The sequence below is a fragment of the Scomber scombrus genome, chromosome 21 (assembly GCF_963691925.1).
Source record: "Scomber scombrus chromosome 21, fScoSco1.1, whole genome shotgun sequence".
Lineage (NCBI taxonomy): Eukaryota > Metazoa > Chordata > Actinopteri > Scombriformes > Scombridae > Scomber > Scomber scombrus.
In genome coordinates, this window is record NC_084990.1 from 4,851,964 (window position 1) to 4,876,660 (window position 24,697).

Genomic DNA, 24,697 nt, shown 5'->3' on the forward strand with positions numbered 1-24,697 from the left:
TATGAATGAACTTTTCAGTGAAGCAGGAGACACCACGTATCCAGCAGTTAAACCTTTGAAATTAAAAACATTTGCATAATTCAACTATTTGTAGACTATTCGTCTTAAAATATGTCTGGAGGCTATCTATACTTTTAAGTTGATCACAAACTAAATTGCGACAACCTGAAGCCTAGGGGCCCCCTTAGATTCTGGGGCCACAAGGCAGTTACCCGCTTTGCCCAATTTTTAATCCAGCTCTGCGTCAAGCACATACCCTTAAATATCAGACATTTCCAAACAATCCATGCTTTGTTCTGCATCTCTATCTCACTCCAACTCACTTTAGCATTTTAGCCTTTCTCCTACTGCATCTGCTCAGCCAAGACTGAGTCCTTCACTCCAGAAGCCAGCACGGCAAAGAGGAAAGGGGGGAAGAGGGAGCGGAGGTGGAGGGCCACCCAGGGGATGGGGTGGGCCAGCACAACCTCCTTCCTCTTCCTGTTCACTGTTTGCATTATTTCATTGGCCAGGACTGATGGGCGCACGCCATGGTTCAACTGGCTAGCAATAACTGTGAAGGAACAAATAGATGTGTTACTGCAAGAAAAGGAACATTCCAAACATTTGAATATAGTTATAGTTATATTTGCTCCATTATAAAAAGCAAACAACCTATAAGCTAAGAAACACTCATAATACGAAACACCTTTGTGATGATTTGTCATATATCATTACCTAATAAATCACTTCCACACAGCATACCAGTCGTTTTACTCACATGCTGCAAGGCTGCTTTGTTTAGGGGCCGACTTTTCATTGGACAGCGGGTTGGAGGCGTTTATGTAGGTATGACTGACGGTGCTGACAATTACCCCATACTCCTGCACTTCAGCCCGTAGACATTCGAAGAAGGCCTGCGCCGCATGCTTGGACGCCGCATCTAACAGGTGCCGACAAAAAACGCAAACACATTAGATTAAGTGAACAAACACAAAAGAGGTGTGCCTCGGCTGTAAAGAAGTCTCATGCCATACATTCTTTGTCTAATTGTTTTCTGTGTTGTCACAAGAAGCCTTTCTGTCTGTGAAACCACAATGTGAGAGTAGACACCTGTTTGAAAACTTTAGATACCTTTAGCTTTACTACTTTTGTTTTCTGTTCTGTTTTTGGTATCTGTTCTGTTATTTAGAATTTAGTGTTACTATTTCATTACTAATTTAAGTGCCAGCATAATGCAAGTATAATGTTGACCACTTTTACCACTTAGTATAACATGTTAGCATAGTGTGATTACTTTTGCAGGTATTTGGTCATAAACCAAAGTATGGGACCATTTCAAATTTTGACTTGATTAAGGCACTAGATGGAAAGGTAAGTGATCACCAAAGTTAAAGCATTAATTAATTCTGAGGGGGACATCAATTTGGGTACCAAATTTCATGACAATCCATTAAAAACTACAAATATCACCTTCATCTTAACACTGAATGAAAAATCTGTTATAAGGCATCATCTTCTAGAGGCAAAGGAACATCTGTATAAAATGTTATGGCAATACATCCAGTAGTTGATGAGATATCTCAGCCTGGACCAAAGTGGTGGACTGACCAACCAGTGTGGCATTGCCATCCAAAGAGCTGAGACTAAAATGGTTTAAAAAATGATAAAAATAGTAGAACACAGCAAGAGAAATTAATAAGCGGCAAACACTTAAAAGACATGAGAGTTGAACCAGACTTTACGCTTTAAGTTTATACAAAATATGTGCTGCATAGAAACTTCTCCATGTTTAGTTTTGACTCTTAACACAGACCTGTCCCAGACAATCTGAGAGGTCTAAACCTTTCAGTGTTTTGGATGAATCATTGCTTGATATTTGGTTGAGAAATATTTTAGTGGCACTATTGTGACAACTCACATGAACTTCTGAAGGGGATAGCCAGTCTGCCCTGGATGCTGTTGACCAGTATTATGTGTCCACATCTTCTTGAGATCATTGTTGGAAGAATGCCTGCCACATTAATTGGACGGTGTGTAAATTAGAAGAGAAAAATCAATAAAAACAGGATAGTTCAGGTAGTTTGCTCGGGTATGTCCGGCCCACCTTTAGCCAAAGTGCTGGGGCCGAAGTAGTTAATGTCCATGATGTTTCTGTCCAGTTCGAGGGAGATGCTCTGCACGGGAGCCTTCATCTTCACGCTGCTGTTACAGATCAGCACATCCACACAGCCGTAACAGTCCACCACCTCAGCAACCACCTCCTCCATACTGTCCATGTCACTGAAGTCCAGGATCACCAGTTTTGGGGCAAACGTCTCAGGAAAGACAAGATTGTATTACTTTACCCGAATGGAAGTATCTACAGTTCATCAAGCATTAATCTGACTGGTTTGGCAGTGTATTGCTGCAAAAAATATTTGCTATAAATCATCTCATTTGTTATAATGAGAGCATTTTCTCATTATTACAGTACTGTTTTCAGGTCATATCAAGATTAACTTAATCAGTGTCCATATATTCAACATATTTTAAGTCTTTGTTTACATTTTGAAAGAGCCTTCAAATGATGAATTTTGAATGATACTTTCACAATGTCTCATCTCTAAGAATACAATAAAACGTTATCAATCCATGTACAGTAAATGAGTCATTATAAATGTGTCTCGCCAAAGTGGACAATTGGAGCTTTTTTCTTGTTAGAACAACATGTGAAAGTTTCTTGTTATACAACCTATCAATGTACAGTTATAATGTTAGAAAAAATTATTTTTTTTGGCTCTGACCATGAACCACAACGTTCCCAGTTCATGTCTGGCTGGGGACCTTTGTTGCATTCTCCATATCCCTCTGTCCTCATTTCCTGCCATTTCTCTACTGTCAACTTTCTAATAAAGACATGAAATTCCCCCCCAAAGCTGTGTTGCTTTTTTTTTTGCCAACAAGATACATAAGTATTGTATAATTTTGTGAAGGTTTCTTGATATGACATGATAAAGTGATACATTTTAACAACAAAGCTTTCTTGTCAAAAATAAATCATTTGGTATGTTGGAATGACAAGAAAAAGCATAGAACTATAACAAAAAACAGAGAAATTGACCTGATTTTTTTGTGATGGTGGCATAAGAGTAGAAAAAATAAAGCACATTTACAGCAGTGGACAACAAAGGTCAGCTATGACCTCCAGTCAGTGAAGTCCAGTCAGGATAAAACCTTAATGGTAAACAGAAATTGATTTGATTTGTATCATCGACAGCTATAACATCAGCAGCTGTCAGTTCACATGTTTGCTTACTGAACTGATATTGTTATCTATGTGTATTTTATTTCACCCATATAGACACATCTGCTCTGTCCTGTGTATAGAAGATACACAGAGGACAGTGTGCTGTCACAAAGGATATCCTGCTATTGTATTGACCAGGAGAGGAAGTGCTGATCTGGGAGGTGGCAACAGAGAGGAGGATAAAAAACAAGGACACAGCCTGCTTCTAACTTAAAAACTAACATGTCATGTCAGTATCTCATGTTAATTCCAAATGGCTATTTGATGGATTTTTCTGTTATGGTATTGGGATTTTCTCTCTGTTATCGCTTTTCAGAATGGTCACTGTACTTCCAAAATTTCCAGAGGATAGGAATAGATATAAGATAGTAGTGTTTAGTGCAGCAACCATAGAGAAAGGTTTGTTTCTCAGCTGGGTGGTTTGCCAAAAAGATGACTCAACTCCACAAATAAGAGTTATGGTTTTTACTTTGGAAGGGCTGACTCAAAGTTTGGCATGGTTATGATTACGTTTTAAATGAAAACTAATGCATGCGCCATTATGATTTATTTCATTTCCTCACCTCTCTGGGGTTAGCGTCATTAGTCAAAGAGTCATACAGGGACTCCAGTTTATCCCAGCTAGTCCCACACAGGATAAGTCTTGCACCGCCCTTATGAAAGAGATGGGCACACTCTGAACAGACCAAAAGAGGAGAGAAAACATGAAAAATAACTCTATCATTTCAATAGAAGAAATAGTTTGACTGTTACGGAAAAGCTCTTATGCTTTGTGGCTGAGAGTATGAATCTACAGTCAGCAGCTGATTAGCTTAGCTTAGCACAGACTTAAACTAGAGAAACAGCTAGCTTGGCTCTATCCAAAGGTTAACAATAGTTTGCCTACCAGCATCTCTAAATCTCACTCATTAACACATTATATGACCCATGTACAGTGCTATTTCCTCGGCCGGGAGTAATGTCATCATGGAGTCTTTTTTTGCCAAAAAGTATTCTGGCACATAACTCACTGTAAAACCACAAACTTTTGTCTTTTTTTTCTCTTTGGCTTTTGTTTTTGCATTTTTGGGTGGTGGAAAAGCATTGAGTTAGATGAGAAGACTAATACTACCTTTATGTGTGCATGCTAAATAAACCTACAGCTCACTGTATTGCTAATTATTTAATGGACCAAAGATGTCCTATAGCAAGAAATACCCATGTAAAAATGTTTGTCTTTATACTTTGGTGTGCACAGATTAAACAAATGAGAAATAACATGTTTTATTGCACATATCACTACTATAAGAGTACAACATGCCATATCACATAGTTTTATTTTTTCCCCACTAAACATTCAGAATATAATATGTTAATTCCTGAGTTTTAGAGTTGCTGCTAGGCAGATTTTGTAACCGTTGGACTGAGCCAGGCTTGCTGTTTACAGTATTCTGTTAACCTAAGCTGTCTTCAACTTAAGCTTCATATTTAATGAATAAATAATCTTCTCATCTAACTCAATGCAAGAGAGAGGATATGCTTATTTCCCAAATGTCAAAGAAATTCCCTGCATGTATTGCAAAACAAAATACTGTGGACTTTTCCGTCTGTCTCCATTAATTTTAGTGATGGCTACAGTACAATAATCATACAATGTTACAAATTCCAGATCTGTATGACCACATAAATCATTTGTTCCTTGTCCTCCAAGACTTTTAGCAAGTCTGGTAAATTTCATGCGCTGTGCTTTTCAGACATTCTGCTGACAAACAGTCATAGAAACTATCAAATAAAGTTGAAAAGAAAACCTCTGTGGCAATAAAAGCAAGGTTAAATTGAAAACAACACAACAACACAAAACCAAGTAGGATCATTTACCAGTTCCCACCCCTGACACAGCATCAGTGATCACCACCACTTTGTTTCGCACCAAGGACTTGGACATGAACCGCATGATCTCATTGTAGATGTAATACACCCCCGCTGCCACGACTATCAGCAGGGGCCACACCATCACAGAGGGAAGAGACATGATCTGTAAAGGAGAGAGGAGACGATCAGTGCGGGGACCAACTACAGACCTACTGACCTGCATTGTGAGAGCCAGCAGACGGTGCTGTCAGGACAGTTTGGATCAGATTTAGCTCTCGCAAGGTGTGGCCTCGGTCTAAACTTTTACGGAATCAATAACCAAACAATACACCAACTGACAAAGTAAATGCCAAACACATCTCAGTTATCTGAAAGCTGAAATCCCTTCTCTAAATTCTATTCTTTATCTATTCTTCCTCCTTTGTGTTTGTTATTGATTTTAATCATGGAAACCAACAATAGATGATGGTGTTTATCAGAAGTCACCTTATCAGTGTATTTCAGGGAAACAGTATAAGTTCCTAATGTTTTGTAAATTCAGCAAATATCAGCATGATCTGTCAGAAGCAATCATGTGTGACACAATAACCTTCCTGGATGTGTTTCTGCAATAGTAAAGGAGTAAACCTCAGGCTTTTTACAATGTAACAATGCACTTCTCTGTGTCATGTTCCTGGATACACTGGGAGCGGTGAAATCGGAGTAACATATACTGTAGGTCAAATTTGAACCTATGGAACTACTCAGCAATTGTTCCACATTTTGGCAAACGTGCTTATTATCTCTCTTGCTGAGGGCTAGATGAGAAAATTGATACCACTCACTCATAATTGTTGTAAATATGAAGCTGGAGCCAGCAACCAGTTAGCTTTGCTTAGCAGAAAGACTGGAAACAGCTAGCCTGGCTCTGTCTAACAGTAACAAAATCTGCCCATCAACACTTCTAAAGCTCGCTAATTATTAATTTGTTATTTCTCGTTTGTTTCATCTGTAGGGAAGTGTAAAAAAAAACACAATTACCTGTTTTTTTTAATGTGGGCTTGTGTGCCAGACTATTTCTTGGCCAGGACTGCTAACTTCATGGGGTCTCAGCTGGTTGCCTGGTAACTGGTCTCATCCAAGAAATAACCTGGCACATAAATCCCCATACAAGCACAACGTGTCGTTTTTTTTCACTTAGTTTGCTTTATCATAATAAACAAGTGAAATATTATGTGTTCATTTTTTTTAAAGCTTTAAATATGCTGGTAGGTGTAGCTATCTATGTACAGTTCCAGGCTAGCTGTTTCCCCCTGCTTTCAGCTTTTCTGCTTAGCTAAGCTAATTAGCCGCTGACTCATCTTCATGTTACTTTGCAGACATGAGTGGTATTGATCTCCTCATCTAACTCTCAGCAGGAAATGATTGAAGAATGATTGCTTTAAAACCTGATACATTAATTCATTTGTAGGTTACTATCTAAAGATACTAGTAGAGAAATAAACATACATGTGTACCATGTTTTTTCTTTGATTTTGACAAACTATGGCTTTCTGCTCCAAATGTGTAATGCCCCCTGAGGGTAGAATTAGCATTTGGTAGCCTTGCTTACCATTTAAAGTGAGTTTAAGGAGAACAGCTAAATATACTCTGGCTATGCCGCCACAGAATGCCTTGCAATATGTCACCTCCAGGATATTGTCATTGGATACCCCAAGGGGAGGAACCAGGGTGGCTCACATTTATAAGCAATGGGTGACCTTACTTGTCCTGCTTTACTTGGGAAAATACATTAAGATAATCTGTGAAAATGAATCAAAACTATAGTATACATGATGACTCCAGAGACCCCTCTTTCAAACGCAGCCCCACATTTAGGCTGACAAATGATTTGATCCCAGTGGGTTAGTGACCTCTTGAGTGCACATCTATAGCAACCAAGCAACACACACAAACACACCTGTAATCTGTGTTATTCTTGGGTCACTTACAGCACGGACAAGGAGCTAATCCTTCAGAAGGACTGGCTGGTGGTTTTTCCGGGTTTAGTTAGGTAACACAGGCCCTTCCTCTCCCTCTGTGTCCCGTGTCCATTCACACAGCTCCGTTCCTCTGTCTGTCTGCCTGTCTGACCCGCCGCTGTCCCCCAGAACCTGCTTCTTATAATAGCCTCTGCTTGAGTCAGCCATTAATACACACGTTTGCGGTGCAGAGCATTCAAAGCATGTTCTCTTGTTGCCAGCATGAAGGGATGGATGACAAGCGAGGGTCTCGTGTGTGTCAACTGCATGTGATTGCATTGTCCTGCTGTTTTCAAGTGTTTTACAACTATTAAACTATTTTCGTTTGGATTCAACTTGAATGCAGAAACACACTGACAAAGAGAGGCAGGGGACTTTTCTAGATGTTCTTACAGTGTTTGAGCTTCACAGTGCAGAATGATATATGTGCAAGGTTTGATACTAGAAGGCTGTTTTCAAATTTATCTGCTTAAAGTTTCTCTGTGCTCATTAACGATATAGTTTTAAGAGGCGGGTTTACGAGGATGATTTGTGCTATCACAAATAGTTTAGAGTCAGTGGTCCAATATTTAACCATCACATAGTGTGATGTGGAAACATGAAGCCGCCAGTGCAAAAACACTGAGAATGGACTTAACAGTGAAGCAGATAAACTTTTGAAATTAGCAATATTTGCATATTCATAGATTCTGAATTGTTTAATAAAAGTGAGGTAGTAGATGTAACTTTAAAGATTTTAACACATCATTTCCTGTTTGTTGTGGAAAAAACATCAGAGACAAACTCTTGTCCAGAGTAGATTTGAAACGATATTTAAAGACTGTGATGCCAATGATGTTTTACAGGTAATGATTAAAATACAAACAGTATTGAACAATTGTTAAAATGCCCTTTATACATTACAATATTAAAATTGAATCAGTAATAATTAAACAGTGAGTAATTGAAAAGTGAGTACTTGCAAATATTTAGGTATTTAAGTACTTTAAATGGTGAATGCATGACTTTTACATATAATGAAGTGTTTTAGGTACATTATATTTTGTTAATGTTAAATAGCCTAGGTAAAGGATAGGAATAGGCAAATGCCACCACTGTAGGCAAAATGTCAAATGGAGTTCACCTTTTTTCTACTTTCATTCTATTTTGGATGTGATACCTCCAATGAGTCTGGGATAGTGTGTCAACATATGTTATCTACTTTTGTTTTTATTTACACAGTTGAACATGTACACAGATAATAATACATCAATAAAGAAATACAAATAAAAACAAACATAAACAAATTAAAGTAAAATAAATTACACATCAAATTCATTACATAAAGTTATATTTTTCACAGCTTTAGTTTGTTTAGTTTGTGCAGTATTTCAGTGTGTCCAGGTAGGATTTTAAGTGTGATATGAACACAGTAAGGTTGGGTGTCATTTTTGCACATTTTCTGGCTTGTATAACCTATGGAAAAAAAGACAGAAAAAAAGATTAATAACATATGATTTAGTGGCAGAAATTTCATCAGCAAAAGAAAACAATAAAATAAATTAAATTTTGAGTTTGAGTTGAGTAGGGGAGACCGGGGGCAATTGTAACATTTTTTAGTTTTTCCTTCTTAACTCACAGATTTCTAGAAATGCACTGGTCATATTTTGATGTAAGAGACATATATGTACTCTATTAATAATGCAGTTAAATTTTATTTTATTTCATTAATGAGGACAAGACTATAATATTAGATTTAATGCATGAAGTCAGAGTGCATGCATTCAAAGCAGAAGTCTATTTCTATTTTTGCAGAAGACTATTCTAGTAGTAACTACATTTTAATGATGTGACTTGATGTAGTTATTTTATTATTAGGCACACCTGTGCAATCTAATGCAATCCAATACAAAAGCTCTGCTTTAAGTTCTACATTTATGAATCTGATACATTTTCAGTTGTTGTTGTCATTGTCAGGAAGGTGATAATTCTACTTTATGTTTATTACTTAGTTCATAGTGGGTGACGGTGGTGTACTATGGCATTATATTGAATGAGTGTTCCTAATATTTTGTCCACTCCATTACATGAGAGAGGCAAAATATTAGGAACACTACTTTAAACATAAAGTAGAATTATCATCTTTTTGACAATGTTAACAAAAACTGAAAATGTATCAACTTAAAAAAGTAGAATCTATAGCAGAGCTGTTGTATTGGATTAAATTATATTGCACATGTGTGCCTAATAAAGCGGCCAATGAAATATATTTGTGTTTTAATTAGATGAAGTTTGGTGATAATGAACTGTATTAAACACCTCAATAACTGTATTCTCTCCCTGGGCGGCGACGTTGAGCAGTTATCGCGAGACCCGATGGTATTCCAGGGCTGTTGTGTGAGCTCTCCTCTCCTGCCTCCCTCCCCTCCCCTCTCACCCCGCTGGGAAAGAAGAAAATAAACCTCTTGCTGCTAACCAGGCTAGTTATGGAACCAAACCTTTAAACACTCATTTTGCAACCAGCGACTGGCCGAGAGGTGCTTTATTTACCTGGGAGACAAACACTGGGACAGTTCAGCTTTCGGTACGCCTCTCCTTGTTAAAAAGTCAAGTTGAAGACGCCAGGAGAAGGATATCATTAGCGAGCTAACTGGGGCTAACCGGAGCCGAGCAGGGGGGGAGCATTGGATGAACTTCGCCTGGACTGACTGCTGCGACTGTGGGATAATAGCAGCCTGTCTTGACTGCAAGCTTTCTTTTAGGTTCCTTTTTCAACATGGGAGTGTGATGCTACTTTAATGGACTCTATCGCCTCGGAGCTTGAAGGCGATACCTGTGCGCAAATGTTGTTTTGGGAGGTTTACACCATCACGTTATTGATTTGGAAGCCCATTGGCAAGCTAACAGGATATTAGCCACCTCTCTATCTCACTCCGCTTTGTGGTTGCAGGCCACGGACTGAAAAGCATTCATCACCGACCGAGTGATGGGAAGGCTGGCTTGATGGCAGCTAATTATTTATCGGGAAGCGATAATTGGATACGACTAAACAGACAAAAGCAGCGTTTGATTTGATTTAGCCTTCAAGTAATTCAACCCCTCCTCTCTTTCTCTCTCTCTCTCTTCGTTTTTTCTTTTTTTTGTTATACGTTTGAAAATGCGTCGGAGTGTTGAAGCTTTTTCGAAGTTGGGATAGAAGAGACGCACAAGAGAAACAGAAGGGGTTCCCACTAAAGTCATCCCAGGAAAAAGTAGTTATTTAAAAAAAATTAAAGATTGAATGATCATGTCTGCCGCGAAAGAAAACTCCTGTAGGAAATTCCAGGCCAACTTCTTCAATAAGAGTAAATGTCAGAACTGCTTCAAGCCGAGGGAGCTTCACCTCCTCACGGATCAAGATTTGACCCAGGTACGTTCTAATGACACCAACAGTCATGACAGTCATATATGAATATAACACATACACATTGTGTGGTGGCTTATTCATAAGCTGCCATTCAAGATTAACCCTTTAAAAGCCGACACATGGTTATTATGTGCAGCAGCTCATGGGAATGTTGGCTGACAGCTTGTTTAGCTTTATATCTATTATGTATACATTTTATAAGTTAAAAGCAGCCTCCTAATGGGTTAGCTCAAGGGTGTCAAGCATACGGCCCGCGGGCCAGAACCAGGCCGCCAAGAGGTCCAATCTGGCCCACTGGTTAACTTAACTTAAATTAAGTGTGAAAATTTCAGAAAAGTAACACCAATTTTTCTGAGGTTTTTTCCCCACCTTGATCAGAATACAATGATCTGAAAAACAATACATTTATATTGTGGTCATATTTAAATCATTCATATATTGAATATTGTGCTAAATGTAGTCAAACAGCAGCTTCTGTGCAAAATCATCTGAAAAAACTGAGACACAACATTGTTGAAATTACACTCATTTTTCTTACGACATCTCAGGCTGCTCATCTGTTTTGTAAATAGATGATTTATTATAGTAGTTAGTTAGGTAGTTATAGTAGTTTATTATTTATTATAGTAGTTCAGTTATATTATGTTTAGTTTGAGGTTATTATTCAGTAGTTTTACTGGTCAGGCCCACTTGAGCTCAAATTGAGCTGTATTGAACTACATTGAACTAAAATGAGTTTAACACCCCTGGGTTAGATATCATTGCTGAGTTGAATTATCCAAACAGGATGTCCATTAGAGATTAAGATGTGTGGTTGAGCCAATCACTGCAACATCTCGGGTGAAGAGAAAGTGATTATTCTCAAACATTTGTGACTTAAGTGACCTTTTTTCTTTCCATGTGTCAGCCTGCTGCTGTGCTGAGTGAATTCCTGCGGATTGTTCCTCTTAAAGCGCAGCTACATTCGCCTGCCAGTTTACTGTCTGATTGATTGTGTTCTAACCTCTCAGCTGTTGTTTATCTTGAAAGTTTGTTTGTATTTAGTGTGCACCCCCAACCCCCCAGACAGAGCTAACGGGCGACTGAAGATAAAGTGAATCTCTGCTCAGCTGTGGCGATCGCATTAGAAGCATGTTCTCTCTCTTTCTCTCTTTCTCTCAGATCATTAGTTTAGTCTCTGTTGTATCCTGTAATTGATCCCAGACGATGAGGCCCAGATGGGCTCTTGAACATGGCTTAAGAGCCAAAACAGCAACGTCAGCATCCTCTTCACCTCTTGAGTGTGTGGGGGCACTCTCTCACACACACACACACACACACACACACTTACTTTCTTTCCAACAAAAAAGTGTGTATTGCTCTCTGCGCTGACTTTTATTGGTAGGTTAACCCTTCATGTGCAAGACTCCTGAGTCAGGATAGGCAGCTTAGGGGTTACATCACTTCCTTTAATCCCCACACATACACATACACTATGACCTGGCCCACACTCTCTCTCCCCCAGCAAGCCTGTATGACGACACCCGGCCGTAGAACCAGATAAGCTTACAGTGATACGCCGTCAGTCCCGTTCACTCATCGTTGCCGTGCCGGTCGCCCCGCCGTCTCCAGTCTGTCATCTATCCAGAGAGCCTAGCGGGGAGCTTAAGTCGCACAATCAGGTTTTGTAAGGCTTCTATCTGGACATTCCTCGAAAACCATTTAACACCACGCCACCAGGCCATAAGCGGACCCTAAAGCTGCATTATGTAACGCCACATAAACAGCGTAAACTTGCGAGGTTCGTTCATAGGACCAAGGTGACGGTCAGGCTTTGTGAACGGCTCCCAGTGTTCAGAAATGGAAACAGCCTGACTTAAAGGAGATAAACTCAATAACCTAGCGAGAAGAAGAAAGCTCCGGCTGCGCGGCCTAATGCTGTTAAAACGCCATGAATAGACGATTTAGCCTAAGTGAATTTGAACCCCAAATTAAATACGAGTTGATCAGAACTCGGGGAAAAAAGGGGGAAAGGAAAGGAGAGGCGGAGGACGGCGCTTTTGAAACAGATAGCCCGCATGGAAAAGTTATGCAATGGGAAGAGAGCCGAATGTCGGAAGGACAGTATCCAATATAAACAATCTCTTTGTTCGCCCACAGCTAGAATAAAAGGTGGGCTCTGAGGGGGAGGGGGAGAGAGGCTGCTATTGCTGCTGCTGCCTCTGCTGCTGCTGGATTCTTTTATTTCAGTCAATGTACTCCAAAAGAGAAAGAGAGAGGAGTTTTTTACCCCCCCCCCCCCCCCCCCCCCCCAAGTCCTAAATCTGTTGTCATGGCTCACTCTGTCACATGAATTTGTTATTCACTTCCCCTCTTGTACACTTTCAAGCCGAAGCGATCACACTATCCAGGATGAGGCGGCGGTGGGAGGCTAGACAGTGATGGAGGATGCAGGCAAGGCTAAGGTTTACATGTACGTGGGAGGCAGGAGAGATGGGGGAGGGGGTGTGGTGCGATGGAACTGAAAGGAGTGGGAGCGTGAGTCACAGGGGGATTTAAAAAAAAAAAAAGAAAAAAAGAGGAAGTGCCGGGAATTGGGAAATGAGGAGCAGGAGGTTCCCAGAGATTCCCCAGAGGTGGCTGCTCAACATCCCACCATGTGTATGTGAGGTTCTAAACAGCACATACGGAGACTATAGCTTTTAACACAAACCAAATGTTTTTCCCAGGCACTATTCTGACCGCAGGCAATGATTCTCTAAGAAAGAAGAAGTTGTTGTCATCACAGAAAAAGGATAGACGCTACATGTGAGGCAAATATACTTGAAATCATATCCATAGCTTCATGTCCCCAGCCAGATACAGAGTGTCTGCGAGGGCCTTTTGTATGTAGGAGATCCGCTGTGATAATAGGAGGACTTTCACACGGGCCCCGCGGTGTCACACCCAGCTGTGTTTGTTTTTGTCGCCCGCTGGCAAAGCCTGGCCAGCGACAACGGCATCCTTCCCCACCCCCACCCCCAGCCCCACCACCTCTACAATGAACCTGCTCTGCTAAGCTGCAGAAAGAACTACGATCACCTCCAAATTTAAAGACTTTTTCTCTCTTTGTTTTAGGGGCCTTTGATCCCCCACCATGCTTTTTCCTCCTCCTCTGCAAACAGCTTTAAAACAGCTCTTCTTCTTCTGTTTAAAGACTCTAATTTGGTCTTCAAAGACATCGTCGAGGGCTTCCGCGACGAAGCCAAGCCAACTTTCTGTCATCCGCCTCCACCATCGCACATTTAGTCAGTCAGTATACCGTAACCTATCACTCAATACTTGATTGATGATTATTTATGCAGTCAAGTGTCGGCACAACTGCAGAGCTGATTGAACATCTGCCCAGCCGGGAAGTGATTTTCAGCCCTTTTATTAGACAGCAGTTATGAGCTTGGTTAATAGTTTAGCAGCTGTATAGCAACAGAATGTCTGTATTATGAGCTTGTTCAGGTGTATTAAAAGTCTTAAGTGTTGATTTATAGGTCAGTGTTAGTTTCTCCAGGTGATACATCACTACCACAACAACTGCTGTGTTTACATATTTTCATTCAGGTCTGTTTTGTTCTGTTATGTACGTCGTTTCATTCAATCTGACGGCGAGTAGAGGGTTTCAAGCAGAGACGTCTTTCTTTACTTCCTTACTGTTTGTTTTTCACTATCAACAATCTCAAACTGCTTCCGTAATTTGTAGGGGGGAAAACAAAAGAAGCAAAACTGACCAATCACAGCTTTTACAATCCCCATGTCGCATATTTGTAGCCTCTGTGGCCTCTGACACGTAGTTACGTTTGTTTTTGAGGAGGCGAACGTCACCTACTACGTAATAATGACAGTTATGTATGAAGGCAACATGCAGAAGTAATCTCTTAACACACACTATATGCTTTCCAGTACACTTATTATACCTCTTTTATTACACTACTCATTTTACTGTATTTTCATTTATCAGGGTTGTTAAACCCTTACATACTGTTCATATTCTACATTATGCATGTCCAAACTTTTCCATAAGGGACCATAATGTAGCTGCAGGTTTTCATTCCAACCAAGCAGGACTACACCATTGAATCAACTGATCTCAGTCTTCAGACAGCTGATTGGTCAAATCGTGTGTTCTTGATTGGTTGGAACAAAAACCTGTAGGCACACGGCCCTTTATGGAATAGTTTGGACATGCCTGGTCTACATCCTTGCACTACGTACGTCAAAATTGATCCAGTCTAAGAATTCCCTCATAAAAAGTGTCAAATTTTGAACCACAGATGTGTTTAGAAAGCATCAATAGTGGATCTGACTGATCAATAAATGTGTGATTAAACCTTGATGAATGTTTCAGAGAAAGATTTTTGGAGAAAAAAACAGCTCCTATCACACAATACCATGTGCTATTTTACCTAAGACATGAAAATATAACATAGCAATAATGATGGAAATGTATTTTATTGAAAGTGAAAATGACAAGAAGTGTGGGGTTTATTGTATAACCATTAGAGCCATCAGTCTTCACTGCTACATCATTAAAATAAATCCTCATAACTACTATCTTATTAAAAACTATTAATTTAACTAAATTGTTAGTCAAATTGACCCAGAACGAAAAATTAGTAGCACCTACACAAAAGTAAAACATTTTCATTTTTGTGCATTTTGAGCCACTTTAGGAATAGTCATCACATTTGTTTTTACAGCTTTCAGTGTCAGAACAGGTCAAATTTGACCCAAACAGTATGTAAGGGTTTTATTTTGAAGTTACTTATTTAGTATTCTGATAGGTTTATTTGTATATATGAAAAGAAGTCCAACGTCACCTCATCCTGCTATCTTTTTAATGGATGCTTTACAATAAAGATATTTGAATCAGACCGTATACTTTCCATATCCATGTGGCCACAAGGGTCTGAGATAGGCCTATCAGGACAACAGCACTGTATCAGAAACCTCTTCATTCATTACAGTTAGAATAATGCAAAGTCATAGCTAGTGTGCCAGTGCGGAGGATAATGCAACATCATCCAGCAGTGTATAAATCCTATTGGTCAGCCTGCAGATGTTAAGACAGAGGAGAGAGTTACTGGTGCTTAGATGACTTTATAATTTTCCACATTAGTTTGGATGTGGCCTGAGTTGCTCTCCGTTGACAGGCTTAATGGTCGTGAGGTCCATTGTAAGTGTGTAAGCATATGCAGAGATGTGTCACCGCTCCTCCCTTTAAAAGTTTCTGTAACAGCTGCTCCCTTTTTTTTTTTCTTCTCCTTCTTTTCCCACAGTGTGTGTTTCATCAGCCGCTACCTCTCTCAGGCTGTCTTGTCTCTGTGCAGCACACGAGAGAAGTAGTTTATCATCCTATCAGCTGCCTAATTACCACACTGATTAGATTTACCTGATAGAACACACACGTGGTGCCCCACAAAAATGACCTTTTTTTATCATAATGGTTTCAGCTCATCATAACTGGCTTCATAGGCACGTCCACACAGGCTCAAAACGAGGCATGTATAGATTTACGGCAGGCGTGTAGCGACACGGTAGCGCTAACAGGGCCGGTATTAGAATAGCAGCCTAATAATCGGATCCTTCCACCTTCTAGCAGAGAGGTTTTAGATCGGGTCTGTGGCAGAGGCCGCTCGCTAATGGTTAACACTTAAAGCAGAGAGCGAGCGCTGACGGAGAGCAAAGAGCAAGCGCCCTCTGTGTTTATGTGTTTCCACAGCTTTTCAACTCCTCTGCTGCATCTGAGGTAGTTTGCGGTCAAACCAGTCTAAGAGGTGAATTGTGTGTGTGTGTTGTTTGTTTTGAGTATGCCACCAGTCAATCAGTCCCAGTTTGTCATGCTGGTCTCATCTGCTACAGGGGGAAAACGGGGAAAAAAAGAGAGGCGCTCGAGCGTGTCATTAAACAAGAGCTGATTGGACCAAAAGGCTCCCTAACTGGTTTTGTGTGGCTGCGAACTGTGCTGAGAGAACATCTGGACCCCAAAAGGCTTCTCTCTCTCTCTCTCTCTCTCCTCCTTCTCATATTTACACCATCGCTCTCTCTCTCTCCCATCCCCCTCAGCTCACACTCTCTCTCTCTCCCAGTTTTAATGATTACCTAAATTGCTCTTTTTTTTTTCTTCTCCACCCTTCTCTGTTTTACAGGCTAAACCTATTTATGGTGGATGGCTGTGCTTGGCCCCCGAGGGAACCGACTTTGACAATCCTATGCAGAGATCCCGGGTAAGAGCATTGATATGGGCCTGCATGTTTGTTCATGAAAGAGATATTCAACCACAGAACCATAAATATGTATATATGTATGTATATATATATAAATATACAGAGAGAGAGACCTTTTATAGGCTTTTCCTTCCCCTTTATTCAGTGTACTGTAGTTGAATACTTTACAAGCACCATGAAAAATGAGGCCAAACTCTCAGCCTTTGTTTATTTTTAAATAACTAAATCATTGCATTGGTTGTATTCAAAGTTTTTACTTTTAAAAGCACCTTCTGTCGTCTTTTCTTGACTATGTATTCTTCTTCCGACAGAAATGGCAGCGGAGATTCTTCGTGCTGTACGAACACGGCTGTTTGCGCTTCGCCCTGGACGAGTCGGTAAATACAGCACCTCTCATTTCCATAGCAGCCAGGGTTTATGACACTTTAAGCCCAGAGGGGGAAAATGCTTTCCTGCGACTTTCAGAGTGGTTTTAGCAACAATTATGTTGTTTCTCTGGATTCTGGAGATTCTGGATCACATTGGCACAAGTTTTTGGGTTGGTCAGTGGTTGACGGTTGCTTTTGTCCCCTGGATGATTTTGTAGCATGGAGGTTGCACACTTAAATATTTAGTGTCTATTTCAAAAGTGTTTGGTTTTCTAAAATCTGTCATGATGACGTCCTCTAGCAACAACAGCTCAAATCTTATTACTTGTATGCTTGTTTTGGTTGTGGGAGGTTGAAGTTGTGTGGTATCAGAACATTGGTAGTTAAAAGGTATCTAATGGAGTTTATTGTTTACATGCTGTGTCATGGTATTTGTCTTGCATTCTTGAGGCATGACAGATGCATTTTCTTCCTTTTATAAAACGTTTGCAATGTTTACATCCACGATTGCTATTTGACAGTAGGGGTGGCCGATATGACCAAATATCTCATATCCTGATAACGATACCTATCCCCATATGGGTCATTTTGCATCACTATAATTATACCTGTCCTGATATGGCACATTTTAAGTCATTGATTGACAGTTGATAATTCCGTAGATTGACGACAACTTAACTCTTTATGAAGAAAAGTCATTTAACAATGTAATCCTCACAAAAGATGGACAGACTCCCAAAGACGAAATATATTTGTCTAACGAGTGTCATTTTCGTCACAACAATATAAATGATATGTTGCATCACCAGATATATATCGTCATATCATACAATCCTAGCCAACAGTCTTCTTCTTCCCTACATTTAGTTGTCACACTGTTCTGTTTTTTTGATATATTGTTGCCTGGAATAGCCTGAACACACACTGCATCTGTGTGTGTGTGTGTGTGTGTGCATGTTTGTGTGTGTACAAGGCACCAACAGATCAGAGACATGCCTCTATAAAAGCATATAATGGTGATGGTGGTCAAAAACTCTACAGGGTTTCTTTAATACTAGTCAGTAGTCAGATTTTGCCAACATCTTTGGTGTGATTGGATCGTCATGGACACACGGTTGGATTATTGACATTTGTGCTGTATGTATCATTGGTCGATAACAGCCAATTACAGCAGGTCTGTATACTGCAGGTACCAGCTACACAGTTTAGAAAGTAGTTTAATGTTAACTTTTCTTCCAGTTACATCCAGTGTGACTCACCTCTCTCTCTCAGCCACATCTTTTTATCTTTATCTCAACACAAGCTGCTGGTCAGGTGGTCTTGGTCTTGTTTTGTTAGTGTTCAGGATTGTGTGCAGCGCCGGTACAAATAACAAGCTTTAATGAAACCCTTGTTATGTGTGACGTCGCCACAGATTAGAATAATCTCTCATAGCGCGTCTCCATCTCCTAAAACCTTGTTGTGTCCGATCATTGAAATGAAAGCTGACAAGTGTGTTTGTTTTTCTTCTGCGTGTCTGTCTGCGCTGCTGTTCACGGGGCTCCTGCTGATACTTTAACAAGTTTTATATTAGATTTTCAGAATTAAAGTTCATTAAATGTCTTAAAAAGTCTTGTTTTTTTTAAAATTATGGTAGGTGTCAAATTATGAAGTGACGTCTGGTTGAATGAGTAATATAGTCAACTCTGAATGTGAGGACTTTTTCAAGTGTTGTCAAAATAAATTACAATTCCAAGCAAATTGTAGTTAAAAATGTAAAATTAAAATGTTTTTTAGCAGAGCGAAACAGTGAGACACACAGTTCATCGCATTTGCCATTAATTTGATTTGATTACATGTGATTTCACATATATAGTTATATGGAGATACAAAAAACATCCCAGTTAATATTGATTTATATTCATATCAAGTAGATTTCATGTATCAATCTTAGCCTTAATGTGCATTCATTTTGCTGTGGAAGGTGTTTCACATTTTTTTCTGTTAAGGTCTTAACCCTCCTGTCGTTCTCGGGTCAAAAATGAGGTATGGTTTCATTTAAATGAGGTCTGTTGATCATCATTTCCAAAAATATGTGTAAAACCTGTGGTAATAAGTTAAAAAGTTGGCTAAAAGGTCTAACACAGAATTGTGTGGGAATTTGAACCTTATGCTTTATAAACAGTTAAACCAGATCAGGTCAGGAAGACAACAGGAGGGTTAAAAAGGTCTTAAAAAGGCATTCAATTAGATTTGAAGAAGTGAGCAGCTGCCTTGTGCTCACTGCCTCTGCTGTGTGTGTGTGTGTGTGTGTGTGTGTGTGTGTGTGTGTGTGTGTGTGTGTGTGTGTGTGTGTGTGTGTGTGTGTGTGTGTGTGTGTGTGTGTGTGTGTGTGTGTGTGTGTGTGTGTGTGTGTGTGTGTGTGTGTGTGTGTGTGTGTGTGTGTGTGTGTGTGTACACGCGGGAGCGAATGCAACGAGGACACCGAGGCTGACAAACAACACGAGGCTACAGAAGTCAGCAGCGTTGAAAATGTGCTTCATCACCAGAAAAAAACGTTCCCACTGGAAGGTCACAGCAGCAGTTCACCGAGGGGTGAACGAAGCATTAGAGATAAGCAAGAACAGTGGTGCTGCAATTATACTCCACCGTAGCACCCTCATTTCTTATACAACTTATATGTGATGTGATGCACATCATGAAACAATCAGCACCGTCATAGCTGTGTGCCTGAGAGGGGAACAGAGAGGTCGGGAAGTCACCTCTCGGTAAGGCACTGTAAGCCTGTGTTTGTGGTGGTAATGCGTCGCCAAGGGAATGCGACACGGGTGACCAAACCCATACCGGCCGATCAGGCTGGAGATTAGACTGCTTGTGTGTAAACACTGGGGGCCACACACTGCCAGCCAGCCTGTCACACACACACACACACACACACTGGCTTTAACTTTCACATGTGTGACGTGGAGAGGAAAGGCAGGTCAGTTACATTATCTGGGGTCGAGTTCTTCCAAATAAGCTCGACTCCAGGCTGGGAAAAGTTTCCAAATAGAAGGTTAACCCGAGTGTGTGTGTGTGTTTTTCCAGCTTTCGATAGACAGCAGGTGTGTCCGCGTAAAAGAAAGGAGACGAACCCGACCGTCCCTCTGTGCGCTAGCCAGACGTTTGAAGTCACATTCGGTGGATCTCTTTGTGTGGACGATAATAGGAGGAAGCGCGGTGCGGTTCGCCCCGAGCGCGTGTGCATGTTTTCCACTGTGTAACGCGTTCCCAGTGACACCCAGCGCCCGGTGTGCAGTTGTGTTTTCCTCTCATTGTATAATTTTTAAAAAACTGTCCGCCTTCATTGTCCTTTTCGCTCTTTTCATCTTCTCCGCGAGGCAGGAAAAAGTGGGTCAGGGAAATGGCCGCTTTGTGCTCCTCGAAGACCCCCCCCCCCGAGGATAGGAACTCCCCCCAAAAAAAAACCTTTGGAGCTGATAACAACACCTCAACAGTCCCGATATCATCAGAAGCTCGTCGTTGTTTACCCAACGGGCTCGAGCGATTCTTGTTTGAGGCTATTCTTACTCTCATTACTCGTTTGATCACGTTATCGCCGCTTTTATTGTTGCTCACTCCAATGAGGCTCACGCTGTAAAGTTAATACACACACACACACACACATTGTTATTTCCTTCCCCATATTTAATAATGACCTCCAGTCAGCAGGGTTCATGCTGACTTTTGATGGGATCTTGAACTCACGTCTCCACATCTATGTTTTGCTCTTACGTAAGATTCAAACAATTCTTCAGACTTTGATCGTAGTCCATGACCTTCTAACAAATTCAAGATGTGATTAGAAAAGCATTTCTCCTGCAGTTTATTCTTCTGGATTAGTGTTTGTGATAACAAGATTATACTTTTTTTGGAAGGTTTTCATCACTTGAGCACAGTTGTTCACACATGGATAGCAGTTGCAGAGAGATCTCTACTGGACATTTTATACATGATCTTCCCTCATTGAAACGAAACATGTGCTTGAGCTTGATTCAGTCATTCCAAATGTGTACTGAATGAAAATGAATTAAATATCCAAGTGTCTCTTCAGTGAGAGAAATGATGAGGGATTGAAGAGTCATTTAAAGGACAGGTCTGTGTTTAAAACAACAGTCAGCTGTATGTCTGGCTGTAATCATTCTTCCTGTTCATGCTGGCTCAAAAGAGATCAATATATCTCTGTTTAAGCTGTTTCAATGTAAGTGATGATGAACAAAATTCACAGTGCAAACAAATCTTAAGCTGAAGCAAATATGAGGCTTCAGCAGTCAAGTGAATATTTTCCAAAATGACAATTTTTTTTAGCACAACATTTCCTTTGTGTTGCAATCCCTCTATCACAGCTCAGCACAGACACTCTGTTTGTTAGGGGAAACAAAAAGAGGCCGTTCTGTGCTAAAACACTGGAACTTTGGATAATAACTAGCCGATATGCCAAATTCAAATTGCTGAAGCTCCAATAACTTGAAAATGTTCTTTGAAATATATTCTAACACAAAGCAAAGACCATCACTTCCATTGGAAATATGTACGGAGGAGATCCTTCAATGGCCAGTATTAACAGTAAATTAAATAATTAAATAATAATAATAATGATATTTTTAAACATTGGACACTTAGTAAAAATAATTTAAAATGACACTTTAAATACATTTTCAGCTGTTGTTTAATGATGGCAGCAAGCTTAATTATTTAAAATTGTGACCATTGTGTTAATTTTGTGTTTTTGTTAAGATTTGCACTTTTAATTCCAGTATTATATATCTGAGATTGTACATGTCCTTTAATTTAGCTTGCTGTTAAGGTCATTTATCAGTCAGGTTGAGTAATAATTTGTCTTTTTTCATTTTAGCAAGATGTGATTGGTTTATTTTTTCTTATTTGTATGTTTGTTTATGATGATGATACTACCTCAGAGTCACATGACTCCAAACAGTAAAATTACATTTCAATTGTTCTAAATCAGTGAGAGGAACGGCTCGTGTTTCCCATACCGACGCTCTGAACTGTTCCGATCCATCTCGAAGAAGAACAACGTCCGGAGAGCGATGACACAGCCGGCTATTTTCCGCTCAGCGAGACAGCGGGGTGCTATCTGCAGCGGTGCCCTCCTCTTTTTAAAGCCCAACTATTTCCACCACGGAATAGAAGGGAAAGATGCTCTCCCGTCGAAAAGCAGCATTCCTCCTCCTCCTCCAATGCCCTTATTTGGTGAACTGCAGCGCGCTCGCAGCCCCGGGACCACAGAGAGCCAGAGAGAAATAACGAAAGAAAGAAAGAAAGAGGGAGCTCGAGCCCCCTTTAAAAAAAAAAAAAAAAAAAACCCACAGAGGAAAACGTCAGATATGCCCCAGACCCAGACATTCCACACACACACAGGCTGCCACACTGGTGAGCGCTGGTGCTGCAAATACATCAGATAGTTGGATAGTTAGAGAAATAGTTGAGCGAGTAGATCACACTTTTTATTTTTATTTTTTAAAGGCAGCTAATTCTTATGAGGTGATTGTGAACGGACAGGAGCAGATTTTTCCATAAGTGTGGGGAAAAAAAGGAGAGAGACCACCCTGAAAGCTTAAAGGTGAAAAGGTCAATGACCAGGAGAGCACGCATAAGAAGAGGAGGAGGAGGGGGGACTACTTTACTCGAGAGCTTCCTCTGCTCTCCATCATATTTTTTAGAAAAATGTGAAGCAGCTCTGTCATTCATTTAAAATCCAAATAACCCCTGTTCCCAAATCCGACTGATGGTGTTCGGCAGCGGAGGGGTTTAAGATGGAGCGAAGTGTGTGAAGGCACCACATAAACCAGCAGTCCTCCCTCCAGAGCCAAAGCTTCCTGGTGGATTTATCATTTATGGAGTGGGTGTACTCTACTTAAATCTAAACCTGGCCTCTCTTGTTTTTTTGGAGAGTTAACATTAAGGCCCCAAGCTGCTATAAAACATAAAGATTTTAGCATGGGGGTAATTACCTTACAGACACTTCCCCTCTTTTATTTTTTTATTTCAGTATGAAACATTTTTACTCGTTAGTCTCCCCCGGGTTGGATTGTTTGTCTTTGTGTTTTATAGCCTCCCCATGTCATGTCAGCACCAAGATTTTCAAAGAGGAGGCTGTGAGAAAGCAGTTAGTTTTAATAATATCTCATGGCGAAAAGCTAAAAATAGTCAGCCCCCCCCCCCCCCCCCCCCCCCCCATTTGGAAAGGCAGACACAATTGGAGGATATGAAATTGGAGCAGTTGTGTAGAAAATCAAATCCACGACAATCGGTTTGTGTTTGAATGGTAGCCTTGGCAGATACGTGTCCTTTTGTTTTGGGTGCCAGTAGCAGAGGACGGGGTTTCCAAGCAACAAGTTGCTTTTATACTCTCAGGACCAGGATCAGCTGGACTCCAGACTCCACCTAACAGCAAACAGCAAAGCAGACTCCGCTTACTGTCGTAATGTAACGCGGTTTGTGAAAGCTCTCCTGTTGAAAGCACCAGAAAGATTTACAGCGTTGCGGTTTCTGGATTGGTAAAACTTTAAAGGACGCAGCTGGCGATCGTCAACAAATGTCAAACGTCGGGAGCCAAACCGACAATGAAACCGATCCTGCTTACTTACTTCTTCCTCTGTATCATAAACCTCTGTCGGTGCCAAAAAAACAATCAAAAACACGTCAGTCAGCCACACCGTTACACTGGGTGACATCATCCTTCACCCTGTAGAGTATGGCTACAGTACTCTTTAGTTTTGTTCTTCTTTGTACTACACTGTACACTGTAAAGACCTTCAGTACAAAGTCAACAGGTTGTGATATGTAGCACAACAAGCTAGTGAAGCTTTGTAAACAGAGCTGCGTTCCTGCACATGCTGACTGGTGTCTGCCTTAAAGTGAAACTACTGTACATGAACATGTATTTAGAGCTGTTTTTTTAAAAGGGACGGTAGTGTGGAAAACTAGACAAGTGATCTTTAGATAGATTATGGGGATGATGGAGCCTCCTGACCTGTACAATTACTCGTTTCTATCTCCCAAGTCTTTTTAAGTTATTTGATATTCTGAGATTTGCGGCTCAATAGCGACATCACACCCAATAGTCACATCTGTGCTCAGAGGTTGCATTTTAGCCAGACGTTGAGCAAAGCAGCACACTGGAAATGTGCTAAATCTATGCTGGAAAGTTCCAGCTACTGTATTAGAAAACTTAGACACCATCTTAACGTTTTGAAATGTTAACTGTCCTTCATTCAGGATCAGACTCTGGTTCATTCACCACAAATAGGGGGGGGGGTTGCACCTCAGACCAATCAGAGTGAATTTCATTAGTATCCCATTGGATGTAAATAATGTCCAAAACAGTCTGTTGGAGGTCAGAGAGGAGTCTGAGCTATAAGGAAAGATGGATTAAGAGAAATCTGAACAATTTTTAGTGAAAGTAAATTTCACAGATGTTTAACATGGACACAAAAAGAAGAACATGAGACCAGATATTTTTAACAATCTCTTTATAATAAAGGTCACCCAGTGTAGCAATGTGGCTCAGTGACGTGTTTTTAATACTCACTGGATGACAACTGAGA

The 24,697-nt window shown here is 40.4% G+C and overlaps 2 protein-coding genes across 4 annotated transcripts in view; one reads left to right on the forward strand and one right to left on the reverse strand.

Moving 5' to 3' along the window:
- Positions 1–107: 107 nt before the first annotated feature.
- On the reverse strand, positions 108–7,192 carry dhrs7cb (dehydrogenase/reductase (SDR family) member 7Cb). Its single transcript, XM_062442855.1, has 7 exons — positions 7,090–7,192; positions 5,126–5,282; positions 3,832–3,944; positions 2,087–2,297; positions 1,901–1,993; positions 761–922; positions 108–553 (listed from the first exon to the last, which is right to left on the reverse strand). Exons 2-7 carry the CDS (start codon positions 5,277–5,279, stop codon positions 345–347), a joined length of 942 nt encoding a protein of 313 aa, XP_062298839.1. The 5' UTR covers positions 5,280–5,282; positions 7,090–7,192; the 3' UTR covers positions 108–344.
- Positions 7,193–9,529: 2,337 nt separating this feature from the next.
- mprip (myosin phosphatase Rho interacting protein) overlaps positions 9,530–24,697 on the forward strand; it is a 45,091-nt gene continuing 29,923 nt past the window's right edge. For all 3 annotated transcript variants that reach the window (XM_062442233.1, XM_062442232.1, XM_062442234.1), the window contains exons 1-3: positions 9,530–10,507; positions 16,663–16,740; positions 17,052–17,117. In XM_062442233.1, coding sequence (XP_062298217.1) covers positions 10,379–10,507; positions 16,663–16,740; positions 17,052–17,117 — 273 coding nt within the window. In that variant the 5' untranslated portion in view covers positions 9,530–10,378. The remainder of the gene's footprint in view (positions 10,508–16,662; positions 16,741–17,051; positions 17,118–24,697) is intronic.

Bases quoted from the DNA above. Each gene is read 5' to 3' on its own strand.
- dhrs7cb (XM_062442855.1), bottom strand. From the start codon at position 5,279: ATGTCTCTTCCCTCTGTGATGGTGTGGCCCCTGCTGATAGTCGTGGCA. The intron at 923-1,900 runs GTGAGTTGTCAC...GGCACCTGTTAG, and splicing joins TATCCCCTTCAGAAGTTCAT to ATGCGGCGTCCAAGCATGCG. The intron at 554-760 runs GTGAGTAAAACG...GTTCCTTCACAG, and splicing joins ACAAAGCAGCCTTGCAGCAT to TTATTGCTAGCCAGTTGAAC.